A 26537-nucleotide genomic window follows, 5' to 3' on the forward strand; every position below is an offset into this window, starting at 1 on the left:
GGGCGATTCTTGACAGGGGAGGATGCACACTTGGAAACTTGGAAATTCTTTTATTCAAAGTCTTTAATGACCTCCAACTCAATTACATTTGCAACAAGACATGACAATGCAGTTGCTCCTATTTAAAAGTATGAGTGAAAACTGAGTATTTTTGAAGCCTGATTATTTTTTTTTTACTTTTTAATCATGTTGAGATGAAGCTCATTTACTTAAAAAGAAAAAATGAAACAGAACGTCCTCTGCAGCTGGTCAAACAGATTACAAAACTCTAATCTCAGTAGCCTGAGGAAAACCAAAACTGTTTTTCAAGTATCTATTTTATAGAGCATTAGCTTTATACTTTTTAAAAGAGGCATTAACATAACTGATCAGAACATCCCAGAACGTTTCTGATCTAGTTAATCATATGACGTTATGACAGAGATTCTTGCTGTCATAATGCCAATGTTTCTAAACATTTCTAAAATCCTTTCTTTTTTTTTTTTTTTTTTCCCAAATTAGACATGGGGAAGATCTATTTCAGTTTCTTCAGAAGTTTTTCTGTCCATTTTAAAGCTCTACAAAAGTAGTGTAGAATATTTCAGATAGACAGACACATACACACAGAGCATGGAACAATGTTAGGCTCCATGACCTATTTAAATATTTCTGATAGCTTTTTATACAAAGCATTTTACTCTAATTACTGCAGAACTCGTTTCTGGAAGTCCTCACCACTGTATTTCTTTAACTCTGTTGTATTCTTTACAGCTGAACTGGAATCATCAATTAAAAAAAAAATCAGAATTTGTCTAGTTTAAATTTATTGGGTTTGTTTCCCTTAAAAGCAATTATTTAAACAATCAAGCCCATGCTGCATTTTTTTGGTGCTAATAGTTTCTCCAGTAGAGGTAAGAATAAGGTGTAATTTATACACAGTTGAGCTAGGAAGAGAATAAGGGGGGAAAAACTCTCGCCAAGCTATTGCTGTGCCACAGATACAGTTCTAGTGGGGTGTCAAGAGCTCTTCTCACAGTTGTGACAAAGCAGATTGATTTCCATTGAGAGCTTTGTTTGTTTGTTTTTGTGGGTTTTTTTGTTAAGTCTCAGCTTAGTTTTGAGCTGAAACTCTGCTGTTTCAGTGTGAAGATCTTTCTGCTGTGGCAGAAAAGTCTTACATGAAAAGGCACAGGAAGAGAGGAGCTCAGTCCTGCTGAGTTACTTGTGACTCTAACAGGCATCCCCAAGATATCCCCATTTCTGCTTCCCAGGAACACCCACAGGGTCCTGACAAGGCAGCCGAGATACCCCCAAAAGGCACACAAAGCTTTTTAAAAAAATGTATGTAAATAGTCCCAAACATTCCTATATGGACGACATAGGACTAAACAGAACAGAAAACAGATCAGGTTCTGAAGCACCATGAGGTTCTCATTTGTGCAGCTCCACATTAACATCTCTCAGCTGAACTGCACAGTTACTTCATGCACCTCAAAACCGTCCCCTTATCACAACTGAGACAAAAACTGAAGGAAAAACAAGAAGAAATGTGGCATAATGTGAAAAATCTAAGAATTCCAGTACTGGTTAAGTTCATAAAACTCAGTCTACTTCAGGATCTGATAAGGAAGCACAAATGAGCCTGGCCTCTGCTGAGATGGAGAAGGCACATCAGCTCTTCACACTCACCACAAGGCTGAGTTAGAAACACAAATGAGTGCTCAGCAACACCAGACTTCATTTGCAAACACACATTGCCATGCAATGGTTATGAACAGACACAAACATTGAGTAAAAGTGATGTGTTATTCCGGTAGCAGGAGGAAAACAATACATCAGGTAGGAGTCCCTTGGAGTTCAGAGCAGGGCTGTGGTCAAAGGTGTTTCCAGGCAGACAATTAAAATCCACTGATAATATCCAATTTGTTAAATAGTCTTCAGTAATTGCTGTTCTACCTTGCTGAATTACAAGTGCAAAACTGGAAAGGACATGAATGATATTGACAGTAGAAACAAAAGCAAGGGGAATTTAAATACAGCACATAGAGCTGTTTTCTGGAGCCAGAGAGTGTCAATACCCACCCTGCATTTCTCCTTCCAGCTGCCTGCAGACTCCTGCCTTGGTTCAGTGGTACAGGTGTTCCTGCAGGTACCTAACATTTGTCGGCCTGAATTTTTATTTATACAGCTCCATTCTGCCGCTGCCAGGCTTCTCAGTAAGCAAACAAACTCACTTTTCATGTTCAGTGTTCTTGCTTGTACTTTTACCCTTTCTTACATAACAATGCTGGCAGAGAGCAGAGCAGGGGGAGCACCCGGGGCTCCTGCTGTGGGTGCAGGGGGTTGGACACTCCTTGTGGGCATCATCCCCCCCTGAGTGAGCACATCCTCTTCCTGGGTCGCCTCCAGTTGGGATCCTGCTGTGGAAAGGTGGGTGCAGGGTGGCAAGGGAATGAAAAAACCAAGGGGGTTCATGCCACCACAGCTGGGAGCTCATGGCAGTCCCTGGGCACTGACATAAAAAATGGAAAGGAAAACATTACAGCACTTAGGGTTGAACATATTTTCAACAATTTTAGTTGGAAAGAGAGATAGCACAACCTTCCATTGAAATTCAAATGTTGTGCTGCTGAGACAGCGACTCTCAGGAGCCTGGATGGACTCAGAGATCTCAGAGGTCTTTTCCAGCCTTAATGATTCTGTGAGTCTGCACCAGCACCACTGCCCACCTGGCAAGTGCACAAATGATGTGTTTTCCTAAACCACAGGACAGCTGTATGAAGCTTTAGTGCTGCCATGTTCTAACTAATTATTTCCCTAGAAAAGGGACTGGTTTGTTTTCCCCTGATCTGGTTCTAGAAGAACTTGCATCCACTCTTTTTTGTATTACAAATGATCTGTTTTCAGGACGTGATGAGTGATGCTCTCCTTCCTCCCCACACCAGGCTTTATTCCTTTGGGATGATCTGAGCTGTGAGACAGCAAACCCCAGGGCAAGACTGAACTGGGACTTCCTGGCAAATCTCAAGAGGGAAGTGAACAGGGCATTGCATGTTTTGTCTTCTACGGCCAACGTGGCCTGGTTTGAAATCCATGATCTCATGCCATGCTGGGCCAGGAAAATGGCATATCCAGGGCATGGGTTTCCAGCATAAAATACAAGTGAGGTGATCTGATGTGACTCTATTCACCTGCCAACAGCCCTGGCAGAAAAATAAACAGGTTCTGGGGATGAGCTTCTGCTGGAGGCAAAGCAGGAACCATTAGAAGAGCTGCCCTGACCTGCGAGGAACTGGTGTTTTTGCTTTGAACTTCAGCAAATGTTAATGAACTCTTCATAATTGGCAATCTGGGGTTTTCACTGGTGATTTATTTTCTGGAGGTGTCAAACAAAGGAGACAAATTCAACATTGGAAATACAAATTTGGGTCTCACAGTTGGTTGTCCAGGCCAGTGAAGTGTGGCATTCACATACCCTCTGAACAGAGAGACACTTTCTCAGGATTTCTCCTGAGAGAAGCTGTGAGAGAAGCAGAGAAAAGAGAATCAGTGAAGCAGTTCCAACACCACTGCAGGTCACTCTTCGAGGTGTAGCAGGAATTAGATTTGTACATGAAGGTGCATCCGTGCTGAAGAATTTGGTTTCATAATTATTAAAACATGTTGATTTAATTGAAGTTATTGACTTCAGTGCAGTGAAGGCTTAAACTAAAAATAAGCAGAGGCAGTTTCAGTAACAGAAGAAGTTAAAAAACGATTGTGTCCTCCTCCTTACTCGGAGTAGGAAGGTTTTGGTTGTCCTTGATTCATCCCTGCTTTACTGCTCTTCCACTCCTCTGTTGTCTGGCAGTTTTGGAGGGGATGCTGCCAAGAAATTCATTTAAAGTCCTAAATTTTATCCTGTAGGCAACACTTATTTCTGTTTCCTGAGAATAAATTTCATAGACAGACCCCTGAAGAAGAAAACAGGTGAACTCTCTGCCCCATAAATCAGTCAGGCTTCCTGAAGAGGCCAAAGATCCAAAACTACAGATGCCTGCACAGAAACACTTCAGAAAAAGCTTCAGCCTTGAAGTTCACAGTGTTTTCCATAAGCCTCAAGCCCTCAGTCTTCCTCATGCATATGTTCAAGGGTCAACAAATCAAATATTTACTGTCTCAGATCCTGTTCATCAGTGAATCAAGACATGATGGTGCAAGAATCAGCAACAGTGAACTGCTCCCAGGAAAGGCATCCCACTCTCCAGTGCAGGATGGAGGATGGACACAAAAGGCACATCCACATGCAACAGGCTCGAAGAATAAAGTATATTTTAAATAAAACTAATCTAGTTTTCCATCTTATTATATACATGTGTGCTGTATGAACACACAGAGGCAAGTTCCTTGGGCTGAAAGGCAACGCGGTGTACAAACAGAAAATATTCACTGCAGAAATTTTAGTGGGAAAAGGAGCAGAGTACAACACACAGAATAGACTTTCTCCTCCTTCTGGACTCCAGTGCTATTTTGGCTGCCAACAGTACACAAAATTTCCACTGAAGGGCAAATCAAACCAATTTCCCTGAGGATGGAGGCATCCGAAAACTCGCTGAGGTTATTCCATGAGTGCCTACGCGTTCTCTAAGCGGATGAGCAGCTTCACTTTGAATCCATGTCAAACCACAAGGACTGGCTGATAATAACATTCAATTAAAATGATCTTGTTCCTCTAGAAAAAGCTGGCAAAACAGCTCCACCTCACCTCTCCTAGCTGGGCACAATGGGGTGATTGATGCTGCGAGGAAATGGGATAGGTTTGTACCGAGGAGCCGACGGGTCAGGTTTGGTGACAGTGTTTGTAGGTTTAACCTCTTACCCAAATCTCTGAGATGAACAAGCCACTTCTGCTGAGCACACAACTGTGAGAAAGTCAGAGCTAGAGCTGGCAAACACCGAGCTGAGCTAATTAGACAGGTGTTTTGAAAAACCCCAAACTCTACGCTTTTATTTGGACCTTTTGATGTCGTACCTGGTGCTGTTTCACACCACTGGGGCTCCAGAGAAAGGCAGGAGCTGCTCCCCTGCTCGGCTCTGGGGTGAGTTTGCCATCTGATCTGCTGAACACACAGATAAAAGTCGCCACAGACTTTTCTCCCTTTTCAAGTGCAGCACTGTAACTTGGGAAGTTCTTTTATTCTCAACTCTGCTGACGCAAGGAAGTGGCAGGAATATGGCAGCTTTGGCTGCTCTCCTTTTGTAGCTCTTTGTAAATAATCTTTTAATGCTAACAGAACAATAGGTATTTTCATTTTGGATGGAAAAAGCATTCCAGTTATAGAAAATTAAGGCAATGCCTTTCAAGAAATCCTACTGACCACTTGATTCTTCTTCTACCCTGCCTTTAAATATTGGTAAATAGTTACCATGCACAGGTATCAGATTCTTCAGGTTTCTCTTGTTACACTTAAGAAAAGCCCAACTATTATGAAAATGGTGAAGTTTAACAAAGATATTTCTATTTCCCTGTGATGTGCCATTCAAAAGTGTTAGCCAGTCATTTTTTAAAAAACACTCTTGATATTTGATCTTCTTGAGTTTCAGTTACATATAAAGCTGGAGAGCCAGCAGAAAATTCTAAGTGGAATCTGAAGATTTCTTAAGTCAACACTCATTTTGGCAGGAGGATTTTAATGCACAAAGCTGAAGTCCTCAGTGACTCTCTCCTGCTGATATCCCTGGAGCAGCCAGCACCACAATTAGCACAAAATCAAAAGCAACCTACAGCAGAACATACAGCTCTGCAAAAAAAAAAGGATGTGGACACAAATGCTGGAAGTGGTGTAGGCACAGTGGCATCAGCCAGAGCAACCTGGTGCTGCTCCAGCTCGCCCCTGGGATGAGCCAGGCCGTGAGAGAGATCTCTCAGGGAAAGGAGATGTTGATAACACAGCAGGCCCACATCCCCAAAGCCCTGCTTGCCAAACCCTGCACCTCGCCTTGCTGTGGCAGGCTTTAAACCCTTCAGTGCAGAGCTATAAACGTTTGTGGCCCGCGGAAGGTTCGCTTTGAAGACGTCGCTTTCCCCGGCACCCTTTTGTTGGTGGAAGCCGTGGCTCACACAGATTGTGTTTCCACCTCCACGGCTGGAGAAGCCCTGCAGTCAAGGCTGTTCCAGGAGCAGGGAAGGAGGCTGTGTTCCAGGAACACACTGGAACTGGAACAAAGCACAGCCCTTGGAAAGCCTACACAGCCCTGTGCACAGACTGTTTTACAGATGCCCCGTCTTTGGACGGCATTAGACACTTGTTTTTATCTTTATCTTTTTTTTTTTTCCCCCTCTCCAGTAAAGTCCCAGACCTTGGAGCACAGGCTCTTCCTCCTGGGCATTCTGCCTCCTAACTCCTGGGTATCTCCCCAGCTCTGTCTTTTTTAAGCACCACTTTCTCCTTCTGCTCTCTGGAGAGAAAAACGCCTTTGAAATGTAGCAGTAAACTCTGAGCATCACAGCAGCCTTAAGAAAGCTGATTTCCATTTTCTTATAACACAGTTCTAAACCTTGTCTGCCCTTCTTTACAAACTGTTTGTGCTTCTATCAGTATTACTTAACACTTACTAATAATAAGTGTTTTTTCTGCACCTTTTTAATTACCCAGGACCCCTCTCAGTGTTATTATTCTTGTCTTGTCAATTAAAAACAGTGAATTTTATGGCTGGTTTTGAATTTTTCCTATTTTTCCACTGCAAAATTTGTGTAGTTCACATTATTAAAAGCAAGACAGTTTAGCTGTCTTTATTTTAATATTTTATTCTGCATTTATAGAATCTTTAACTGCATAATGTGGGGACAGGTGGCATCTCTTCTGGGGCTAACAAGGAATAAAAAGGACTTCATGCAGCTAAGTGCCTTCTGGAGGGAAAATAAAACATTGAGGACAACAATGATAATGTAGGAAAAAGTAAAAATACCAACTTTTAAACCTGTCAGATAAATCTGGACTGCAGTTCAGAGGAAAAGGCAGGCACTAGCTCTAGTCTTTTATAAAACTTGTAAGTCTGATTTTGCTGTTGGCCATGGTAAGTTCTTCAATGTGTTGAGACATGAAAAGTCAAGAAAAATGCCAGAGTGCAAAGTTTGCTGCAGGAAAAAAAAAAAAAAAAGATGACTCAATTCTTTGCCTCACAAAGCATGTCAAAGATATTACAAAGTACTTACAGATGCTCAGCCACTCGGATTGCCTGGCTGGCCAAACATCTGAAACCCTGTAATTCTGAAGAGAAGGTACTATGCTTCAGACAATGAAATAATTTCTGTGGCAGCAGAAAAAGAGAGATGCTTCTGAAAGGAAGAGTTTTTAAAATCAGAATATCAGTTCTGATCAATAGCTATCTAAGCCTAACACGGAAGTCAGCCTATTTTAATTATCATTATAAGGAATGAGTCAATAACAGCTTTTAAAGATAACCAGGTAATGAAATCAAGAGACAGAGCTGAAGCAAGAGTTGAAAACCTCAGGGCTAAACCCTCCTTTCTCTAACAGACAGAATTTGGGTGAAACTACCATTTACATCAACAAAGACTGTGAAAAACAGGTGCCTCAGAGTTAGGACCCCATGAAACAGAGAAAGCAAGGCCATAAAAGACCTGCAGATTTAATTTACCTATTCTTTTGGAAGATGTGACTTCCTCTGCTGATCAAACACAATATAGGAAGTTATGAGCAAGATAAAGTAATTTGCCTGGTAAATTTTAAAGTCTGCCTTCCAATGCTAAAACACCAGTGCTGCTGCCTTGTAATTCCCTGCTAATAAAAGACACTGCAGAGTTATGAATGTTATTACAGGCTAAAGTCAGTGACAAAGAAATAAAGATCCATGAAAAAGCACTCCACGCATTTAGCATCAAGATGGTCCCTTACAAGTCTTTCTTTCACCATGCCAAATGGTTTATCATGGTAATGCTTGGGCACAAAGGCAATTAGAAGGATTAGAAGTGCCTCTGGAGAACTTTGTGACACGCACATCTCCGAGGCTCTGCGGTGACTGACAGCGTCTGGCACGGCTGTGGCCACAGAGCCACCACCAACAGTGGGGCATGTTCTGACCAGATGTCTTACAAGACATGAGCCAGTGCCAACACTGAAATGCTGACCTCCTTTCTACAGGCACTGCTGGCTAAAAAAAAGAAACAAAAAAAACCCCAAAACCCCCAAAAAACCCAACAAAAAAAACCCACAAAAAAATCCAAACAACCAAAAAACTCCTTCATCCAAGTTAAAACAGAAAATGCAACAAAATATCTTAAAAATCTTATCCATAATATGGGTCTGTTGACAAAATTTATCCTGAGCTAGTAGTTGAGGTTGTAGCAGTTAATTCTGCCACCTCAGTGTATCCTGGGGAATAAAGCAAGTCAAGACTCCCTTTCCAAAAAGCCCTTGACACAATATATGCCTTTACCCTGAGTTTTAGATTTTCATTTAGAGTTTACACCAAGCTTTCAGGGCTTTTCTGCCCTAATTAATGTCCCCTGTGCTGTCACTTACACAGGATCACAGCCTTCATTTCCACCTTTGCCACAACCCTTGGGTGAAGTCAAGGCTTTGCCCTCCTGTCTCCCTTTTAAAACAGGACTAAAAATGCTTCTTCTCCACATCAGGGCAGCTTAGGTTGGGTGCTCTCAGATGCCTCTCATCCCTTCATAAGCACTAATTAAGGGCATTTAAACCACTTAGATTTAACTTTGCTGGGGACTTTTAAACCAGTAAACTAGAATTATTTATTTATTACCAACTCTAGCCCTGGCTCTGGCAGAGAGCAATGCTGGTGTTCCAAAAGGTGTTTTGAGGACAAAAAACTGAATACCTCTGCAGGGCTGCAGTCACTCAGTTAATGCTCCCAGAGACCTAATGTGCTTTTCCTTTTAATAAAGAATATTATTTGTAGTTACCAGTGGAATTTGCTAATAAACATGGCTGATGATGAAATAGAACTACAAGCAAAATTAGCTCGTGAATCAAATTTTTAAAAACACAGGTTTTTGATACAAAAAATTTGGTAATTTTTACAGTTGCATGGAGGAAATTCACTGTGTTGATAAAAGCCTCAGTTCTTCGCAGAGGAGAAGATCCTTTGGCTCCAAGATACAGCAGCATTTAACAAATATAGGATGCCAGGAATACTCAATGCCCACAAAGGCCCAGACAATTTAAACCCCCAAAATTTTCCCTTTGCTCTCCTATTGCTATAAAACACTTTGACTTTTTTTTCCCCCCTCTCAACATTTTTAAACATAACAAAGAAAAACAACTGTTTCAAAATTTTTCACATAAAGGGGAACATTATTATAGGCCATTCTTTCCTAGAAATCTTTTAAGTCTTATTTATTAACAGAATTAATCTGATCATAAGCTGGCTGACATACAAAGTGTTGAAATCTGTCATCTTCCAACCATGCTTTGCTAATGGAATTTTGGTGTTAATTCAGGGATTTAACAGACTCCCTAGAATCTGTAACAGGAATCAAACAACAATTGTGGTTCATCTGGCAAAAAAAGCAGCATTTTCCCCCTTTTCTGTTGTGGGTTGTCACTGTATGCTCTCCATCATCCATTTCTTTCCAGAATCTACTTTTTGATGTGGAGTCCCCACTTGGCCATCAACTTCAGCATTAAAATGCTCTGAACATGTTTTGCAGTTCCAATCCCAGGAAATGTTTTGTACTTTCAATCCCAGGATCCAAAAGGATTTCATAAAAAACAGAACAACTAAGCCTAAACAACCAAGGCTGGGATTTCATAAATAACCTCAAGGCATCTTTATGATGCCACCAACTTCTTATTCTGCCCAGTCCAGTAACCAAAAGCAGCAGAGAAGTTTGGTAAATGCTCTGACCATTGGAATTATCAAGCTCCAGGCTGCTGTGGGTAGATCACTATGAGGATGCAAGAAACATAATTTTAAAAGTTAAAAAAATTTAAAAAATAAAAATAATAAAATTAATAAAAAAAATAAATAATTTTTAAAAACATCAGTGACCAGTGCCCAGACATTGCCAGTTCAGTGCCAGCCCCTCACTGGAGAGCTGAAGCATCACAAAGGGGTACCAGACATGGCACTTCAGGCAGGTTTTCCAAACATCTGCAGGGTGTTTGGAAAACATCACACAGCTGTGATCCCAGCTGGTCCTGGGACTGTGACTCCTGATCTCTGGGCACAGCTCAGTGACCAGGTGAGCTCTGCTCTGTGTCCTTGGGCTCTGCTCTGAGTTTAACTCCTGGAGAGCCCAAAGCAAGGACGTCCATGGCTCTGGGTTTGGGGTCACACCTCAGCTGCTGAGGGCTCTGCCATGAGACTCTGCTGCTCTGTGGCACCAGAGGGGTCACCCTGTGAGCCACAAGAGAGGAACGTGAGAGCCAAAGGTTTGTCCTGATGTTAGGAGTGATGACAAGTCTGACTTGCCCTTAGGCCAGACCTAACACAGGTCTTCAAGCATTTGTCTCAAACTGACCCAAACTGAGGCCATCTGAAGGCAAAAAGCCTTGTTCAAACTGGGTTTGTAGGTTGTCAAAAGAATGTTCTTGAAAGTTTCATTTATTCTTTTTGACTAATATTTAAGATACTACCTTAAAAAATACTGAGTTGAAGGAGATGGATGCAATTGTGCAATAATAACAAATCAGAAATCTTTTACTAGCAAAGAGAGTCAGGAATTTGAATTAACATCAAAATCATGTATTATGGCATCCACATCTGGATATCACTTTACTGCCTAAATCCAAAACTTCTCTGAGAGCCAGTTGGTTTCTGTAAAAATGTATTTCTCTCTTTGAAAGGAAATAATAATTGGAAGGTCTTACAGGAAGCCACCCAATACCAATAGAGGAAATTGCAATCTGTTCCTCAATGTTAGTTTAAATCAATGTTACATTTAGGAAAGGCTGTTTTTTAATGATAGTATTTTCAATAGCTTTTACTACACCGAGTCTCCTCAAAGGCTTGCATTATATTAAGAATTGCTTTGTTTGTAGAATGTTTCTTTAATCAAGGTCTTCAGCTTACCCTAGGTTAGATGTTGTTCCCCATCTCTAGGACATCCAGGATTCCATTTTCACCAAAACCCTTTTTTTTTTTTTTTTTTTTTTTTTGCCCCAGGCTAATAAAAAGCAAAGTATTTCTGCATATGCTTGCCTAGAAATATGTGTGGTTCTTAAAAATACAAAGTGATCAAATATTAAAACCACCTTTTTCTGTTTCCAGAAGTATACACAGCATTTTAGCTTCCTAGGAATTTTCTGCTTGGGTATCTGGATTTCAGTAAATTTCCATTAAATCAGTGGTTTCAAAGGAAGATTTGTTTTTAATACAGTATTAATGATACTAAACAAAATTCAAGAACTCCAAGCAAAACAGCTCCTCCAATTTCTTCTCCAAGTTGACAAAATCTTTTAAAACATACTCCCAGCACCAATGCTAAAAACTCCCTGGGACACTGCTCACAAATCCTGTGCAGAATTTCCCTGTGGTTTTTATGGATTTCATTACATTGTAAAGTAATAACATCAAAATGAAGTTTATAACAGATTTACATGCAGAAGGGTTTCATACCACCTATAATCATTACTGTTCAAAAACTGGTGTTGCCAACAGCTGAATTATTCCACTGCGTGTGACTTAAGAGAATCCAGAAATTCAAGAGTAGAGTTTGCACCAGAAGAAAAATGCTGCTTAAGAGTCTAAACCATGTTTTTCCAACACGTAACTCAAGAAAGCACATGATAACTTGAATTACAGTGTATTTCTGACTCTGTGGAAGATGATTCCACTGTCACGGGGTTTCTGCAGATCTTGGTGGCCTCTGGAAAAGTGAACTACAAACAGTCCATGTTCCAAAGTGGTAAAAATTCACCTGCACCTGAAAATAATGTGATTTACCTGTGTTCTCTCTGCAGAGCCTGGTGATAAAATAACCTACCTGTGGTGATTGCACCTGCTTAACAGATTACAGCCAGCATTTTTATAGTTACACCTTTCACAGAATGAGCAGAAAGAAAATTCTTTTCCTCAACAAGCACACAAATAAAGGCAGACATTCTCCTTAAGAAAAAATAATGACAACTAAAAATTGATGAAAGAAAGGAAAAATCTCTGCAGATGATGAGACAGTAATGACAACCTAATGCAAGTCATTCCAACATAGAGGACAGCATTAACTGCACCATAATCCAATGGATTTCCAACATTTAAAAACTTCCACGGTATCTGTCAGGCACAAAAAAAAATTATGTAAACTGTAGGAGTTGATTTTTCCATGAGTTTTTACATTTAATAATGTAATTCTTTGGTATGATTGAATGCCTTTACAAAGGAAAAGGAATTTCATTCTTCTATACAACTTCCCATGAGGTGTTTTTCTTGTCAAACAGAGCAGATGACAGTTTCAACATTTTCCCATTGCTCTTTATAACTCTGAGAAGAAAAAATGTTTAAAAGCCAGTTCTGCTCAGTTCTACAGGTGGGATTCTCTGCAGCCACTTTGAGTCAAGGTGTCAAAGCAGCAAGAACACAATGTGGCTATTCCGTCCCTTAAAGCAATGAGAAAGGCCAAAGAACGAAATTCTGATGCAAAATATGTCTGAAAAAATATGATAAAATATGTATAAAACTACAGATAACAAATACTCTATTCCTTTAACATTCAGCACAGACTTTGCTTGTATATTTCCGTGGAAGCTATGCACAAACTGTCCTTCAATGCAGCCTTCCACATAAAAGTTGGGAAGGTTTGTGAAAACCAGGCTGCAGCCCAGGCCACGCTGCTGCCTCACACTCCTATTTTTCACCTTTCCTCTCTTTCAAGCCCTGAAAGCACAGCATAAAGGTGCTGAAAATACACTAAAGCATCAGGGCCAGTACAAAAAGAAAGAGAACAGGAAAGATTCAAGTATTTGACAGACATGGATGGATTAGATTTGCCAAATCCAGGTGCTTTATGCAGGCACAGGATCAGCTAGAGGAGAGGGAGCCTGACACTCAGCTCCATCAAAGGCAAGGTCTGGGGATGACTGGGTGAGCTCTGTGTGAACAGGAACCATCCCTGCATTCAGAACTTTTAATTACCCTCACCCAGGCAGCAGCATCAGCGACTGAAATCCCCAGATTACCTTGACTGCTCTGTCATTATCTGTCATCAGCTGCTGCTTCTCATCTTCCAACTTCTGCGCAACTTCCCGGAGCCGCTGCTCCATCACAAGCTGCTGCCGGCTGTTCTCCTCTGTCAGGAAGGAAATGGTTGTCTTCAGTTCAGCTATCTCCTGAAAAGAAAGCAGCATGTTGAAGCTCCCCTCAGTAAAAGACATGTATTTTGCATTTTTTTTTAATATAAACACGGCAATGGCAAGCTCTGCTGTGCGAGCTGGATGTTTGAAATTAGCACACTGCACTCTAGCAGGGCATGGAACTCCACGCAGAGAAAAGGAATAGAACAAGGCTGTCAATGACAAGAATCGCTGAACACAAAGTATTTGGAAGTGTTTTCCACTGTGACATTCCAAAATATTTACTCATGAGAACAAAGCACATCTGTGATCTTCAAACTGGAGCCTGCTCCCCATCTTGCACCTCTCTGAAAGCTGGAGTGTGAGTTTACATTGGGATGGTGCTGCTCCTTTTCCAGGGCGATATTTTACACCTTGATACTGCTGAGAAGAAAAACGCCCACATTCACACACTGGAATGAAATTTAAACCTGACAGTGACATTTCTGAGCTGCTGAAAGGAGCAGATTTTGCTGAGCAATACAGTGAGGACCTGACTCCACATCCAGGACCTTCATCCAGACCTTTTAGGTGATTCACTTGTCATCTGTTGAATTGTATTTGTTTTACCTTTTTCATCACTGGGGAAAGTCATAACTAACCCTGATCCTTTAGGCATATTTACAGAATTTTATACTGACATGTCATCACCCAGCAAAGCACTTAAACATGTGGGAGAGTCACTGACTTTAATGTATATATTCAAGCTTAAGGTTAAGCTGCTGTAGCAGCATATTACAGAATAATTCTAAAAGCACTTTAGCACACAGGCAGTTCTGGGAGAGACTACCAGAGTGCTTAGACTTTGCCAGGCCTCCTCACTGGCAGAAAAACATTTATCTATATTAATTACATGGTTATTTAGGAAAAAAAAATCAAGTTAAAAAAAACCTAATAATAGGCCAGAACCAGTGTAAGAAGAACTGTGCTACAAATGAAGGTATTAAAATCACTGAGAAAAGGGGAAAAGCCTGATTAAAATTCTGTATTTCTCTTTACCTACCTGAAGAAGCCAGGAAGTAACCCAGATTATGTGTAAAACCTACCTCTGTATTTCTATATTGCTTTTCTAAAAAAGAAATGCATATTTCAAAATATAATGCCCATCAAAAAGAAGGGTTTTTGAGACCAATATGCCAAAGTTTAGAGATTATCTGGATAGGGTGTAACTCTTTAGCCAGGATTAAGAAGTGTCTCAGGGTTTGCAGTTCAGGCAATTGTTTAGAAGACAGATAATTTGCAGAAATGTGGTTTTACCAGGTGTGTGATGCACAGGAGAAAGCAGAAGAAAGCAATGGAATCTATAAATTTTTAAGATAATAACTTGAAGCCATGCAAAATGACAGCATTTTGATTATGTCCCATTTTGTCATTTTAAAAAGAAAACAAAGCAGCAAACTCCTCAGTATAACACAAACCTGAGATTTAAAGCTTTTACTGGGTTGAGACCCTGGTCTAGCACAGGAGTTCTGAAATCCAAGCAAGGAAATTTCAGCAGGAATTGATGAAGAAAGATCTGCTTTGTGCAGTATTTTTCAGAGCAAAAATTTCTATTTACTTTGTATAAACTTCAGAGGACATTTCTTGAAATATCTTCTCTGTGTGGGTGTTAAAAGTGAATGTTCCAAGAGGCCACAGAGAGAAAGATTGGACAGATGTTGTCAGCAAGGCGACCACAAGAAAAGTTGCAATCGACCAATTATTAACAGTGAGCTACAAAAAAAAACCCAAAGCCAAGCATGTCCAAGTAACTTGAGGGATTTGATTTAAACCCATACAAGTAAAGAAATTCAGACATCAGGGTGAAACTGTTTTATTGAGCCAAACAGCCCTGACAGATGATGGATGTGTTGTGTCTGCCCCAGAAAGTGCTGAGGAACCGGGTCCAGCTCTCACCAGTACAATGCCCCAGCTACAGCAAAGCCACCTTAATATAAAACATGTCCCCAAATCTTGAGACGGTTCAGCAGGCCAATACATATTATAAGACAGAATAAATTTTGTCAGTGTGACAAAATTTATTATGGCATTTAGGTTAAAAAGTTCTTACCTTGCCCTACCTACGTGTTCCCACTGCAACAATTAAAGCAATTTCCCTCATCCCTTGCTTAAAAATTCAGAAATGCTTCAATTGTTCCAACTGTCTTTAAAAAATTGTTCCAACTGTCTTTAAATGGACCAAGAACCATTTTTGTATTGACACTAGATTGTGTCTGGCATGGAGAGGCTGCCTTGATTCCACTCACATGTGGGTGACAATGACAAAAGGTAAAATAGAGGTAGCAATGGAAGGGATCTCTTCCTTCAGGTCTGACATGGATTAAATGTTACTTTTTGAGCTTTAACCATTTCCTGCTTTTCAGGTTTAGATGGAAAGATTAAAAAAAGAAGGTTTTTTTGTTGTATCTTTCTTTTTTTCTTTATAAATAAGGCTCTCAAAAATTACTAAATTACTAATTTAAAATTACTAAATTACTAATTTAAAATTACTGGAAGGGTATTTTGGAAAGAGAACATTATCTCTATTTACCACAGAATCGTGGAATTGGTGAGGGTGGAATGGACCAGTTTAAAGAAGTATTACCCAGAGCTGGTTGCTCAGGATCAGCCCAATCAGGTTTTAAGTATCTCCAAGGATGGAGACTCTACAACCTCTCTGTATGCACATAAATGTGCAAAAATACAAAGGAGCTGAAAAGCTGAAATCAAGGGGTTTAAATATTTCGAAGTGTTGGTAAAACAGTAAAGTTTGCAGTTTCTTGTTGTTGTCTCACTGATCATTTCTGTCTAGATTGGAGGCTGCTAAACCCTTCTTTGTAATGTTTTTATTGATTTTAAAAGACTATTATTGGACTATTGGCTGCAAACTCACTTTGCAGTGCAAGGCAGACATTCTGCTGTGGCTGGGAGCAATGAGGAGAATGACACCTCCAAATAAATCCTTGTGGCAATTTTCTTCTTATTAAAAGCTTAACTCCTGGTTGCACCTCCATCGTTTTTCACACTTCAGTGCTACCTGTCAGTCAAACTGAAAGCTGAAGTATGTAAAAATTATCCAGCTTATTTTTAAGCATTTTTGTGAATTCAACACTCATTTTCTTCTTTTGAGTTCTCTGAAGACCAAAAACTCAAGTCAAAACCAGTCTGCCTCCAGGACACTGACATTCCTCAAGGTACTGTTTTGGGCAGAACTGGTGGGGATCAATGATAAAGGTGAAAAAACCTCGGGTGACACCACCTTTAACATGAAATGCAAGTCCTGGCTGTGCAATGGCTCCTGATTTTGTGAGATGTGCTGGCTGAAGGAAGACTCACCTTCACCCACCTCACCCACCCACCTCACCTTCCTTCCCACTGGCTGAAGGACGTCTCAGTGCTCTGGGGTCCCCAGGAGATGAAAAAGATGAAATTCGGAACTCAACCCACCTCTATTTTCCAGCTTAATGCTCTGCAGTTTTTTAGTTAAAATCTGCAAGAAGACACTGGATGTTTGATTTAGCAACGGGATACGACTTCTCTTGGTTGTCAAGACCAGCAGTAACTCAACTTTTCATCAAGTTCCCAAGTGGAACAGGTTCACCTGAGCTCCCTGTGTGCTGGCCACCTACCTGCGTGGCCTTGGCCAGTTTGTGGCTGAACTCCTCCTCCGTCTGCTTCAGCCGCCTGTTGGCCTGGAACACACACAAAAGAGAGCCCCGTTAGCTCAGACACAGGACGTGCACAGACACTTTGCCACCGGGCCCTGGGCCTGGCACCTCCTCCACATGCCTATCACCGAGCGCCGGCCCCGCGCCAGCCCCAACGCCCTTTTGTGGCAGCCAAAAAACCGCCAGGGCTGGGCTTTGATCTCGGGCCAACTATTCATCACTTGAAAGAGGGGAGAAATTGTACCTCTGCTGCCAATTATTAGAAAAACATAAAGAGTTCTGCGGATTAAAAAAAGAAAAAAAAAAAAAGGAGAGAATGAGTGTGTGTGTGTGTGTGTGTGTGTGTGTGTGTGGGGCAGGGGAAGGAGGCAACACACATAAACGAGTTTATCAGGATGAATTTGTTTCTGAACAGAGGGGGGAAAATGAGGAGAAAGTCCCAGGCAATGTGACATGGGGGATGCAGCTTCACCTCTCAGTTATGTGTCTGCAACTCCCATTGCTCCCATTGCTCATCCCTCCCTAGGGAAAGGTGGGAATAACACTGAAAATCCACCCAAGATGCAGCTGAACCAGTGTGGACATACAGCTCTTTCCTTACCCCCAGCTTTTTTTTTTCACAACTCAAAGCTAAAGAATAAACCAAACTGAAAACAAGGCTGCTTGGTCATACCAGAATCAAATCAGCAAATATTTCTATAACCCCAGGAAAAACAGCTCTTAAGGTTTTTTTTCCCCTCAAATAATTTAATTTCAGAAATAATTTGATAATAGTGATATTAATTTAAAAAAAATGCAATTTCATTTCAGGAGAGAAACCTGTTTTGTATTTTTCTTGCAGAAACCAGCCCAGCCCAGCCTCACCACGCTGTCCTCAGGTGAACTGCTCGGCGCTCTCTCCTTGGCTCTCGAACTTGAGGACAGGTGTCTAAGGCAAATATTTTCTTAGGGGGGACAGAGTATCATGCAGCTGAGTTCTGAAGCAAATTTAAGCTGATTAAGTTTTCAAAATCTATCTGACCTCCTGCTCAAACCTTTGATCTGTCGGCCTTAGTTTTACGGCACCGCATCCAGCGCCCAAGCGCCGGCTCCCGCCAGCCCCTCTTTGGGGGGACCAAAATAACCCACAGGGGCCCCCAAAGCCTCTGAACCCCCCGTGCATCCGGCTCAGGCTCCATTTCTGCAAACTCCAGGGATTTCAGGCAGGCAAAGAGTCTTATTGATTTTACTGGGCTATAAATCGAGGAGCTTAGAGCCGCGGATCGTCATGGTAGGGCTGGAATGATCCTTGGCAATCCGGGCAGCTCTGTAAGGTGCAGCTCAGCGTAAGAATATTACAGCCAGTTCAAAGTAATCCTAAACTTTACATGAAATTGCAATTTCAGATCCTCAATCCTTTCAAATTCCAAAATTATGAAACATATGGATGTCTACATCTGTTTGCTGGTACTAAGGAATCTACTAAAAAAGTTATCAAAACCAATTATCAAATTTGTGCATCATTTTTGAGATAACATTATGACTTGGTCTTGTTATAAACAGAGATAATGGCAATACACATTGGCTTGAATCAGCATCGAGAAGAATTCTGGAGCACCAGAGAAATTAAATTTCACTTTTTCTCCATTTATCACTCAAAGTGGACCACAAACACTGTAATGCCCATGGTGGGAGTGCATAAATAAAAGGAGTGGTGACACAGCACCAGTCATCCCAGGGAGCTCTGTCCATGCTCTGTTTCTCCTTGTACTCGGGCTGACCCACGTTAACACTCGTTCCATTGTACTGCAGCCTAGTTTCAGATGATGTTTTACCACCACTGCATGTCATAAAGTGACTGAAACTGCCAGTTTATCTTTAGAGAAAAGAAGTAAAAAAATAAATTACAGCAGTAGCATAAATTACTGTTAGTCCCAGAAAGGGAGAGGGACTCATCAGCAAGGCACTGCACAGATCACCTTACAGCTGCTCTCGCTCAACTTGCCTGGGGTAAAAGTCCTCATCTTTCATAGATGCTGCTTTATAACCTCCTGAACCCACAGAAGAAATCCCAATAAATAATGAAGAACCACTTATGAGTTCCATAAACAAATTAGAATTTGTTTGTTCACACTGAGTAGAATCAGGCTGACCTCTGAGAGACAGGACAGAGGTGATCCAACAGAAAGATACTCTGAATTTCACTGTTTTATTCCTAACTAAAGGCAAAGAAAGGATATCCTACCAGTTTACTTAAAAGGAATTGCAACATTTTATTTTATAATGGCTTTAACAACTTCCAGCTAGCAAAATATTTCTAATTTTTGTCTCCCAGTCACCAACAAACCATGAATTCTTACATTTTTTTCCAGTCCCTGGAAAATTGCAGAGGTACTGAGCTCCCAAAGCTTCCCCTGGAAATAGCACAAGCACAGCCCCATGGGCTCTGGTTGTCTAAAACTGGTTATATTGGCCCTGTGGCACTAAAAACAATGGACAGTCCCTGCCAGTAACAGGGATTTACAGGAAGGCTGGAGAGGGACTTTTCACAAGGGCATGCAGTGACAGGAAAAGGGGGAATGGCTTCCCACTGATGGAGGGCAGGGTTAGATGGGATATTGGGAAAGAATTGGTCCCTGTGAGGGTGGGCAGGCCCTGGCACAGGTGCCCAGAGCAGCTGGGGCTGCCCCTGGATCCCTGGCAGTGCCCAAGGCCAGGCTGGATGGGGCTTGGAGCAGCCTGGGACAGTGGAAGTGTCCCTGCCTGTGGCAGGGGGTGGCATGAGATGAGATTTTTAAGGTTCCTTCCAACCCAAACCATTCCATAATTCTGTGGCTCCTGCTGACTTCAGCTTTTCCCTGAGGTCTGTAACACCCAGCAGCTCTTGCATCATCACAAACCACACGAGCAGCTCTGATGAGGGCAGAGACCACAATTTACAGCACTGAAAAGATCCAACTCGTGGGGCTGCCTGGGCACCCTCTTTTCCACTGCCACCTTTTAACTGCAGAAATATGAAGCTTCTCCTTTCTTAAAACCTGCAACTAAAACTAATTTAGTACCTCTTCATACAGACTGTTGCTTTGCAACCAAGGGAGACATAAACCACCTTCCCTGGGGCAGAGGTAGCACTGCTACACTTTTTACTCTTTTTTGTTTTAAGGAATGAGTAAATACACACAGAGCTGTGTACAGGGAACATCAGGGGGGATTTATATCACATTTATCTTGATAAATGAGAAGGTTCACACTGGCCTGGTGTGCACACACAGAGCAGTTTCATGGGCTCCTTCTTTTCCAGCTGGCTGCTGGGTGCACGTGCTGGAGGAAGCATGAGCTGTTTCTGAATTATTTTGAGGGCATTCCCTCCCTTTCAGGTTAGCTGCTATTTCAGAAACATAATGAATAAGAATCCAAGTGGAAGGTGAACATTTGGAGGGTCAGCCAGTGTTCATTAAAGTCAAGCTCTTTTTATAGCAATGGGCAGCACTACAAATAGAGTTAATGGTCTGAAACCAGTTTTCCGTGTGCGAGAAGTGGCTGCTGAAATTCCCACTTGGCAGAAGCTTGTCAGAAATATCAATTGGAATATCCATTTTTATAATGAAAAAGGTTTAAATTGGATAAGCAGCAGAGAAATTCCACTGATTCAAAAACAAGCTCCTGTTTAGTTTCACACAATTAATACATATTTTAGCTAAAATTATCTGATTATGATGATTTTACATGCAGTTATTTTATATTACAGGGAACTTTTGCATTAAAAAGATTACATCCTTTTTGCAGTTAATTGGTTTTAAAAACCAACTGTAATTCTTTAACAAGCCTTAAAGCATCATATTGTGGTTGCTGAGCAAAACTGCATCGACTTCAACAAAACATTTCACAAAAAAAATTGAAGCAGTTATTAGCACTCCAGATGTGGAGACTGAGTTAAATGGATGCTCTTCTAACACTGCCCCATTTTCACTTTCTCCTTTCATGGAACAGAACAGCATCAGTAAAAGAGCACAGGATCTATGACAGGACCACATCACAGGAGCACACCGTGTCCTACCCTAATTACCAAGTATTTATAAGCTATTTGAAGGTATGAGGTGCAGCAGAGGGAACTTTCAGTCCCAGTTCCACTCGATGGAGCACATGCCCTGAACACCCCCAGGTCCCTCTGCTCCAGCTGCACTCTGGGGTTGGCAGCCACGTGGACAATTCCATCCTCCAGCAACACCCATGGAGGCATTTGGGGTTTCTTGGATATTTCTCAAGAATGAAATTGTCCAGAAGCCTTGAAACATTACAAATCTGTGCATTGTGTAAGATATTGGGGGAAAATCCTTCCCTGGGAGGGTGATGAGGCCCTGGCACAGGTGCCCAGAGCAGCTGTGGCTGCCCCTGGATCCCTGGCAGTGGACAGGGCTGGGAGCAGCCTGGGACAGTGGAAGTGTCCCTGCCATGGCAGGGGTGGCACTGGATGAGTTTTAAGGTCCCTTCCAACCCCAACAATCAGGGTTTAGTGATGGGCTTGGCAGTGTTGGGTTTATGGTTGGACTCGATGACCCCAGAGATCTTTTCCAATCTGAGTAATTCCATATTTCTCTATCTTCCAGCTTTGGAAAGAGCTCTCATAACTAGAGTTTTATACACACACACACACACACACACACAACACCATATTCACTGATAAAGAAGCAGCAGATTAAAGAACTTTTCTGTTTAGGGTAGTAAGTATGAAAGAATCATTTTTCAAAATGCCTGCAACTAGCTAAAAGTGGCCATCCATAAGCTGATCCTCCATAATTAGTTAGATAAAAGTGTAAGCAAAGTTAAAAAAAAAAAAAAAGTAGAAAAAGAAAAAAAAAGGAGGAAAAAATCAAAGGGTGGGGGAAGAAGAAGAAAGAAAACTTGCTCCAGGGAAGAAGCAACTGTTCTCTGATGTGCAGCAAGGAATTTAACATCAAAGAACTAATGTAAATGGGGCCCATTTACCTCAAAAAACAACACACCACTCCACATTCTGGAATATTTCTATTTTAAGTTTGACAGCATTATGCTTTGTACCAAAATTCAAGATTGTGTAATTTGATAGATGTCAGAAGAAAATGACCTTCAGAATGGCTAATGGTGGTAATCTTTGTTATTAAGTATGTTAAAACTCTCTGTACAAGATCTGTTTAAACTTCAGAGATCAGCAGATCACCTTTAAAGTTCATCTGATTGTACATAAAAATTCCATTTGGACTCAAAGCCTGAAACATGCATTTTCCTTATGTGCCTCTAACACTGACAGTGGGTGACTTCCTACACCAAACTCCTGTTCTTTCTCCTGCTCTCCCCACCAATCAGACAAAAATGAAAGCTAAATCTCTGTTCAGCAGTGAAAATAGCACACACAGTTCAAATATGTAATCTGAACCACCCAAAAGACCATTAAAAATAGTTGAATACTCAAAGTGATGTTAACAGAATAATTAGTCAAGTACCAAATGACTTCAAGGGTTTTGAAAATGAATGATAGAAATCCCAAAATCCTATTAATATTCTATTTTACATTTCACTTTTGGAGGTCTACAAATCTTTTCCTTTTTATTTTTTTTTTTCATTAAACTTACATCTTTAGGAGAAAAAACTCTCTCATTCATGTGTGAAGTACTTTTCATTGGGAAAAACCCAAGAATGCATAGAAATGACTTTGACAGTACCTGCACAGAGAATTGCCTTTCTGCAGTTCTGTGCTCAATGGGGGCCCACTGAGAAACTGCTTCTGCAAACTGTGCCTTAGGAAAACCCCAAATTCCAGACTTCTCATTTAAACCAACAGAGTATTTGTAATAATTCTGAAATTCTGCAGAGGAATTAAATACAGGCATTTTTAACTCACCCAGAAAGTCTTCTGTGGGACTCCAGCTGCAGGGTGGCTGGTGCCCAAGTTACACCAGCCTTGCACCAGGACATAATTATCACCTTCATCTAAATGGATTTACTCAGCATCTAAATATTCCCCAGCATCACTAATGCTGATTTCCAGTCAATATTGTTGACAGCCAGGTGCATTATTTCAAACAAACTGGCCTAAAATACCAGCCTTGCATACAAGACAAGTATTTAAAACCAGATTAAAAGCCTGGGTTTGCCACATGCAATTGTTTAATGCTTGAACTACCCTTTACAGAAGACAATACTGAGTTTATCAGGCACTCAAAGGGCTGGCAGAGAATTGTGGTTTAATCTGAAGTTGTTCTGGAACATTTTGCCAAAAGATTGCTGGGTGTGATAAGCTCAGGTCTGGGATCATGGACAGCACAGGCAAAGACTGATTTTTGTTTGATTTATTCTCACCAATCATCTGTGAGATGGCCATTGGTGAAATCAGTGTGGTGTTTTGTGGTGACAGAGCAAATGAAGAGATTCAAATGATCATCACAGATGTCACTGCTCCTCATCTGCCATCCATCCCACCGGGCAGCTGGGCTCGAGATTTCTCATTATCTTCCTATTTCACCAGCTTTGGGTCAGGTTTTATATAATGGCACGATTCTTCCCACAGCTCCACACTCAAGATGGGGTAAACCTGGTGAAGATGGGGAGATTGCAACACTCTCCACTTCAGAGTCTCTAAATCACATTCCTGGATCACCATTTTAATATTTCCTGCTTTTCTTCTCTTCTGTCCAACCAAACAAAGATGGTTATTTAAACTGAGTTTAAGACGTTATATCGAAAGTGCTGGCATGTTCTTTTTCAGAGCTTCAACAAAGAAAATGTGCAGCCAACAGGAATTATTTGAGCTTTTACAAGCTGCCTTTATCCCTGAGAAATGCAGGCACCTCACTGCTCTCATGGGCTCGGGCTCTCCCCCACTCTGACATAAAGAAGTTTCCAGAATCACTCAGGCCCAGACATTTCTGGTACCCACAGAGCTGACACCCAGCAAAACCACGAGGGGACAGGCTGTGGAACACCTTGGAAGATGCAAGTCAAAGCTAAAGCTTCCTCCACACATAGAAGGCAACAGTCTCAAGATATGACACTGATCCACAACTTGACTCACTTAAAGACTATTTAATCTGAGCTTAACAAAACATGATTCTTTCAGAAACTGGAGATTTCTGAGACCCAGGCACTGATAAATCATAATTTATCAGCTAAATTGACACACCTTGATTTTTGCCAAGGAGAGACTTTAAGGCTCCTGAAAGAATTATAAAGGGATAAGAATGACGTTTTTAGATTTTGCATTGCTGTTTTAAGTTGAGTTTTGTGGCAAGAACAAACATTTATTAAGAGGACAATGAGTAGAAGAATATTCTATGTATGTGTAATTTTAAGACAGAATCTTTGCTATTAAATAGAAGAAAAAGTGGGAACAAAGGACAAACTCCGTACCCCTGAATTAACTTGCTATCACTAAATTAACTCAGTATCATGAAGTTACCTCAGTATTTTGAATTACATCATTAGACAAGAGCCCAACAAAAGTTAAGCTTCTACAGTTGGAAAGACAGACACTGAAAACACAACCATATCCCCCAACAAATCTGTGATCTGAAGCCATCAGTGCTCCTTAGCAAGATTATGTTGGATTACTTTTTGTATTTTAAATACAACAAAGCTTCCCCAAAAGAGCGACAACTTCCCGGAGCCAGAGCGCGTTACTGAGCTGAGGAGAAACTTCCCAAGTCCAGCAAAGGCCCAATTAACAAGAAAATGGAATATACTGCTCCATCATCAAAGCAATTAAAAACATAAATAACGCATTGCAAGACTCTTAACATTCCCAATGTTTAATTATTTATCTGTTCTCTGTCCTGCAGCTGTAGGTCAGAATTAACTCCTCTGAACTAAATACAGGAGAACTCTTTTGGGGATTTGTACCTTATTCATTTTCAAGCAAACATCCAAATTCATTTCAAATTCACACAAGAACTGCAACAGTTTCACCTAAATCAGATTTTCTACAAGTTAAACACCCCTCCTACACTCAGATGTGATTGTGAAACTACTTTGATCTCTGTTCCCAAATTTATTGCTCTGTGTAATCCATGACAAAATATAATGTGATTTACTGTATCTCTATATGACAGCCCAGCAGCTGACAGAACTTAATAATTTAGCATAAGAAAAAAACCCTTCTGGCACCAAAATATACAAATCATAATTGAGGCACTTTAGTATCACGTTACAATGAAGCACATATAGACTGATCATAAGAACTTCAAAACAATTAGAATTCTTTCTCACCCATTTAATGAAGGTGGGTTTTACTCCATGACATGTTCTGCAGCTGTAAGCAAGTCATTTTGGAGCACTTTTCTTTCTTCATATTAATGACTCTGAAGGACTAATAACATTGTTTTACCTCTTCCCTATTTCCCAAACACTCCTTCTCCAAAAAGAAGAAGAAAAAAGCCACCTGCAGCTTTTCTCTATTATAATGATATGAAGAAAGAGCAAATGAGTGTAAACAATGTCTTCAAATCATGCCAGTATTTAAATACACAATTATTATGTTTTACATTAGTTTGGTCTTGATCACTGAGCATTTTTTCCTAAACAAAGCTATTTGGAAATCTGGTTTTTTTTATTGTGCTGACCTAAGCAGGGATGTGATGGACATGTTCCATGGGGCACCTTCTGCAGTGGCTGGTGCTGACTCTGGGGTTTGGGGGACTTGAGAAAGTCTTTGTGCAAAGGATGCATCATCCCAGAAACTCCCAAGCAAAGTAAGAATGTGGAGCTCGTGGATACAGGAGGATTTTCTACTTCTAATTCCAAGGAACAAACACCAGTTACTGTTGTTTGCATGACCAAAACCACGGAGGAGCCGCAGTGAAACCAGCAGGGATGGCTGCAGGGAAGGGGATCCAGGAGCAGGGAATCCTTCCTGTCACACCTGCCCAGGAACCCAGACCTCACTGAAGAATTCTCAACAAATCTAAGAATGAATTGGCTGAGTTGTTAAAATAAAAAAATCCACCAGTAATCGCACATTACAGTCAGCATCATACTGGAAAACAGCCAATGTTTTCCAAATATGATCACATACCCAGGAACATAAGGATAAGCAAATCTGGTAAATTAGACAAAACTGGACCTACAAGCAATCAGCCTTTTCCAAGACACAAGGTATTGGGGAAAAAGGGAGAGAATGGGGTCATGATTCAACCGGGCTTTTAAAACTATTTAATAAAGCTGAAATAATAAGCAATTGTGTGTTACAAGATAAAGTTGGTGTGTTACAGGTTGTTTGGAGAGTGAAGAAAGGCTCGGGAAATGATTGAAAAAATAATTAAAACAGTTGTTCTGCCACTGGCAAAACCTCAGCATTCACCTTATCCACCATCCCCATGACTTTGTGAGTCTTGATCTTATGAATACACTCTGAAGGATGAAACCTGGAAGTTCTGGCATGGAGAAGAGGCAGCGTGTGCCCAGGTGCTGCAGAACGGGGAGGGGCGTTTGGGCACACACTTGAAAAAGAAAGAGGAGACAGAGACAACAAAAAATCCCCACCTGTGAATGCTTCTTCAACAGACACTTCAGATGAATTCCAGTTGGTTAAAAACCCACTAAACCCTAAAAAACCCAGGCAAACTCCTCCAACAACTACCCGGCTATCATTGATATGACAGGACATGAG

The 26537-nt window shown here is 41.0% G+C and overlaps 1 protein-coding gene across 6 annotated transcripts in view; it reads right to left on the bottom strand.

Moving 5' to 3' along the window:
- CEP112 (centrosomal protein 112) overlaps positions 1-26537 on the bottom strand; it is a 158266-nt gene that overhangs the window by 26982 nt on the left and 104747 nt on the right. For all 6 annotated transcript variants that reach the window (XM_053960179.1, XM_053960177.1, XM_053960180.1 and 3 more), the window contains exons 22-23: positions 16883-16945; positions 13122-13271 (exon numbers count right to left, since the gene is read on the bottom strand). In XM_053960179.1, the coding sequence (XP_053816154.1) occupies positions 13122-13271; positions 16883-16945 (213 nt within the window). The remainder of the gene's footprint in view (positions 1-13121; positions 13272-16882; positions 16946-26537) is intronic.

This window comes from Vidua chalybeata, chromosome 19, assembly GCF_026979565.1.
Source record: "Vidua chalybeata isolate OUT-0048 chromosome 19, bVidCha1 merged haplotype, whole genome shotgun sequence".
NCBI classification, from domain to species: Eukaryota; Metazoa; Chordata; class Aves; order Passeriformes; family Viduidae; genus Vidua; species Vidua chalybeata.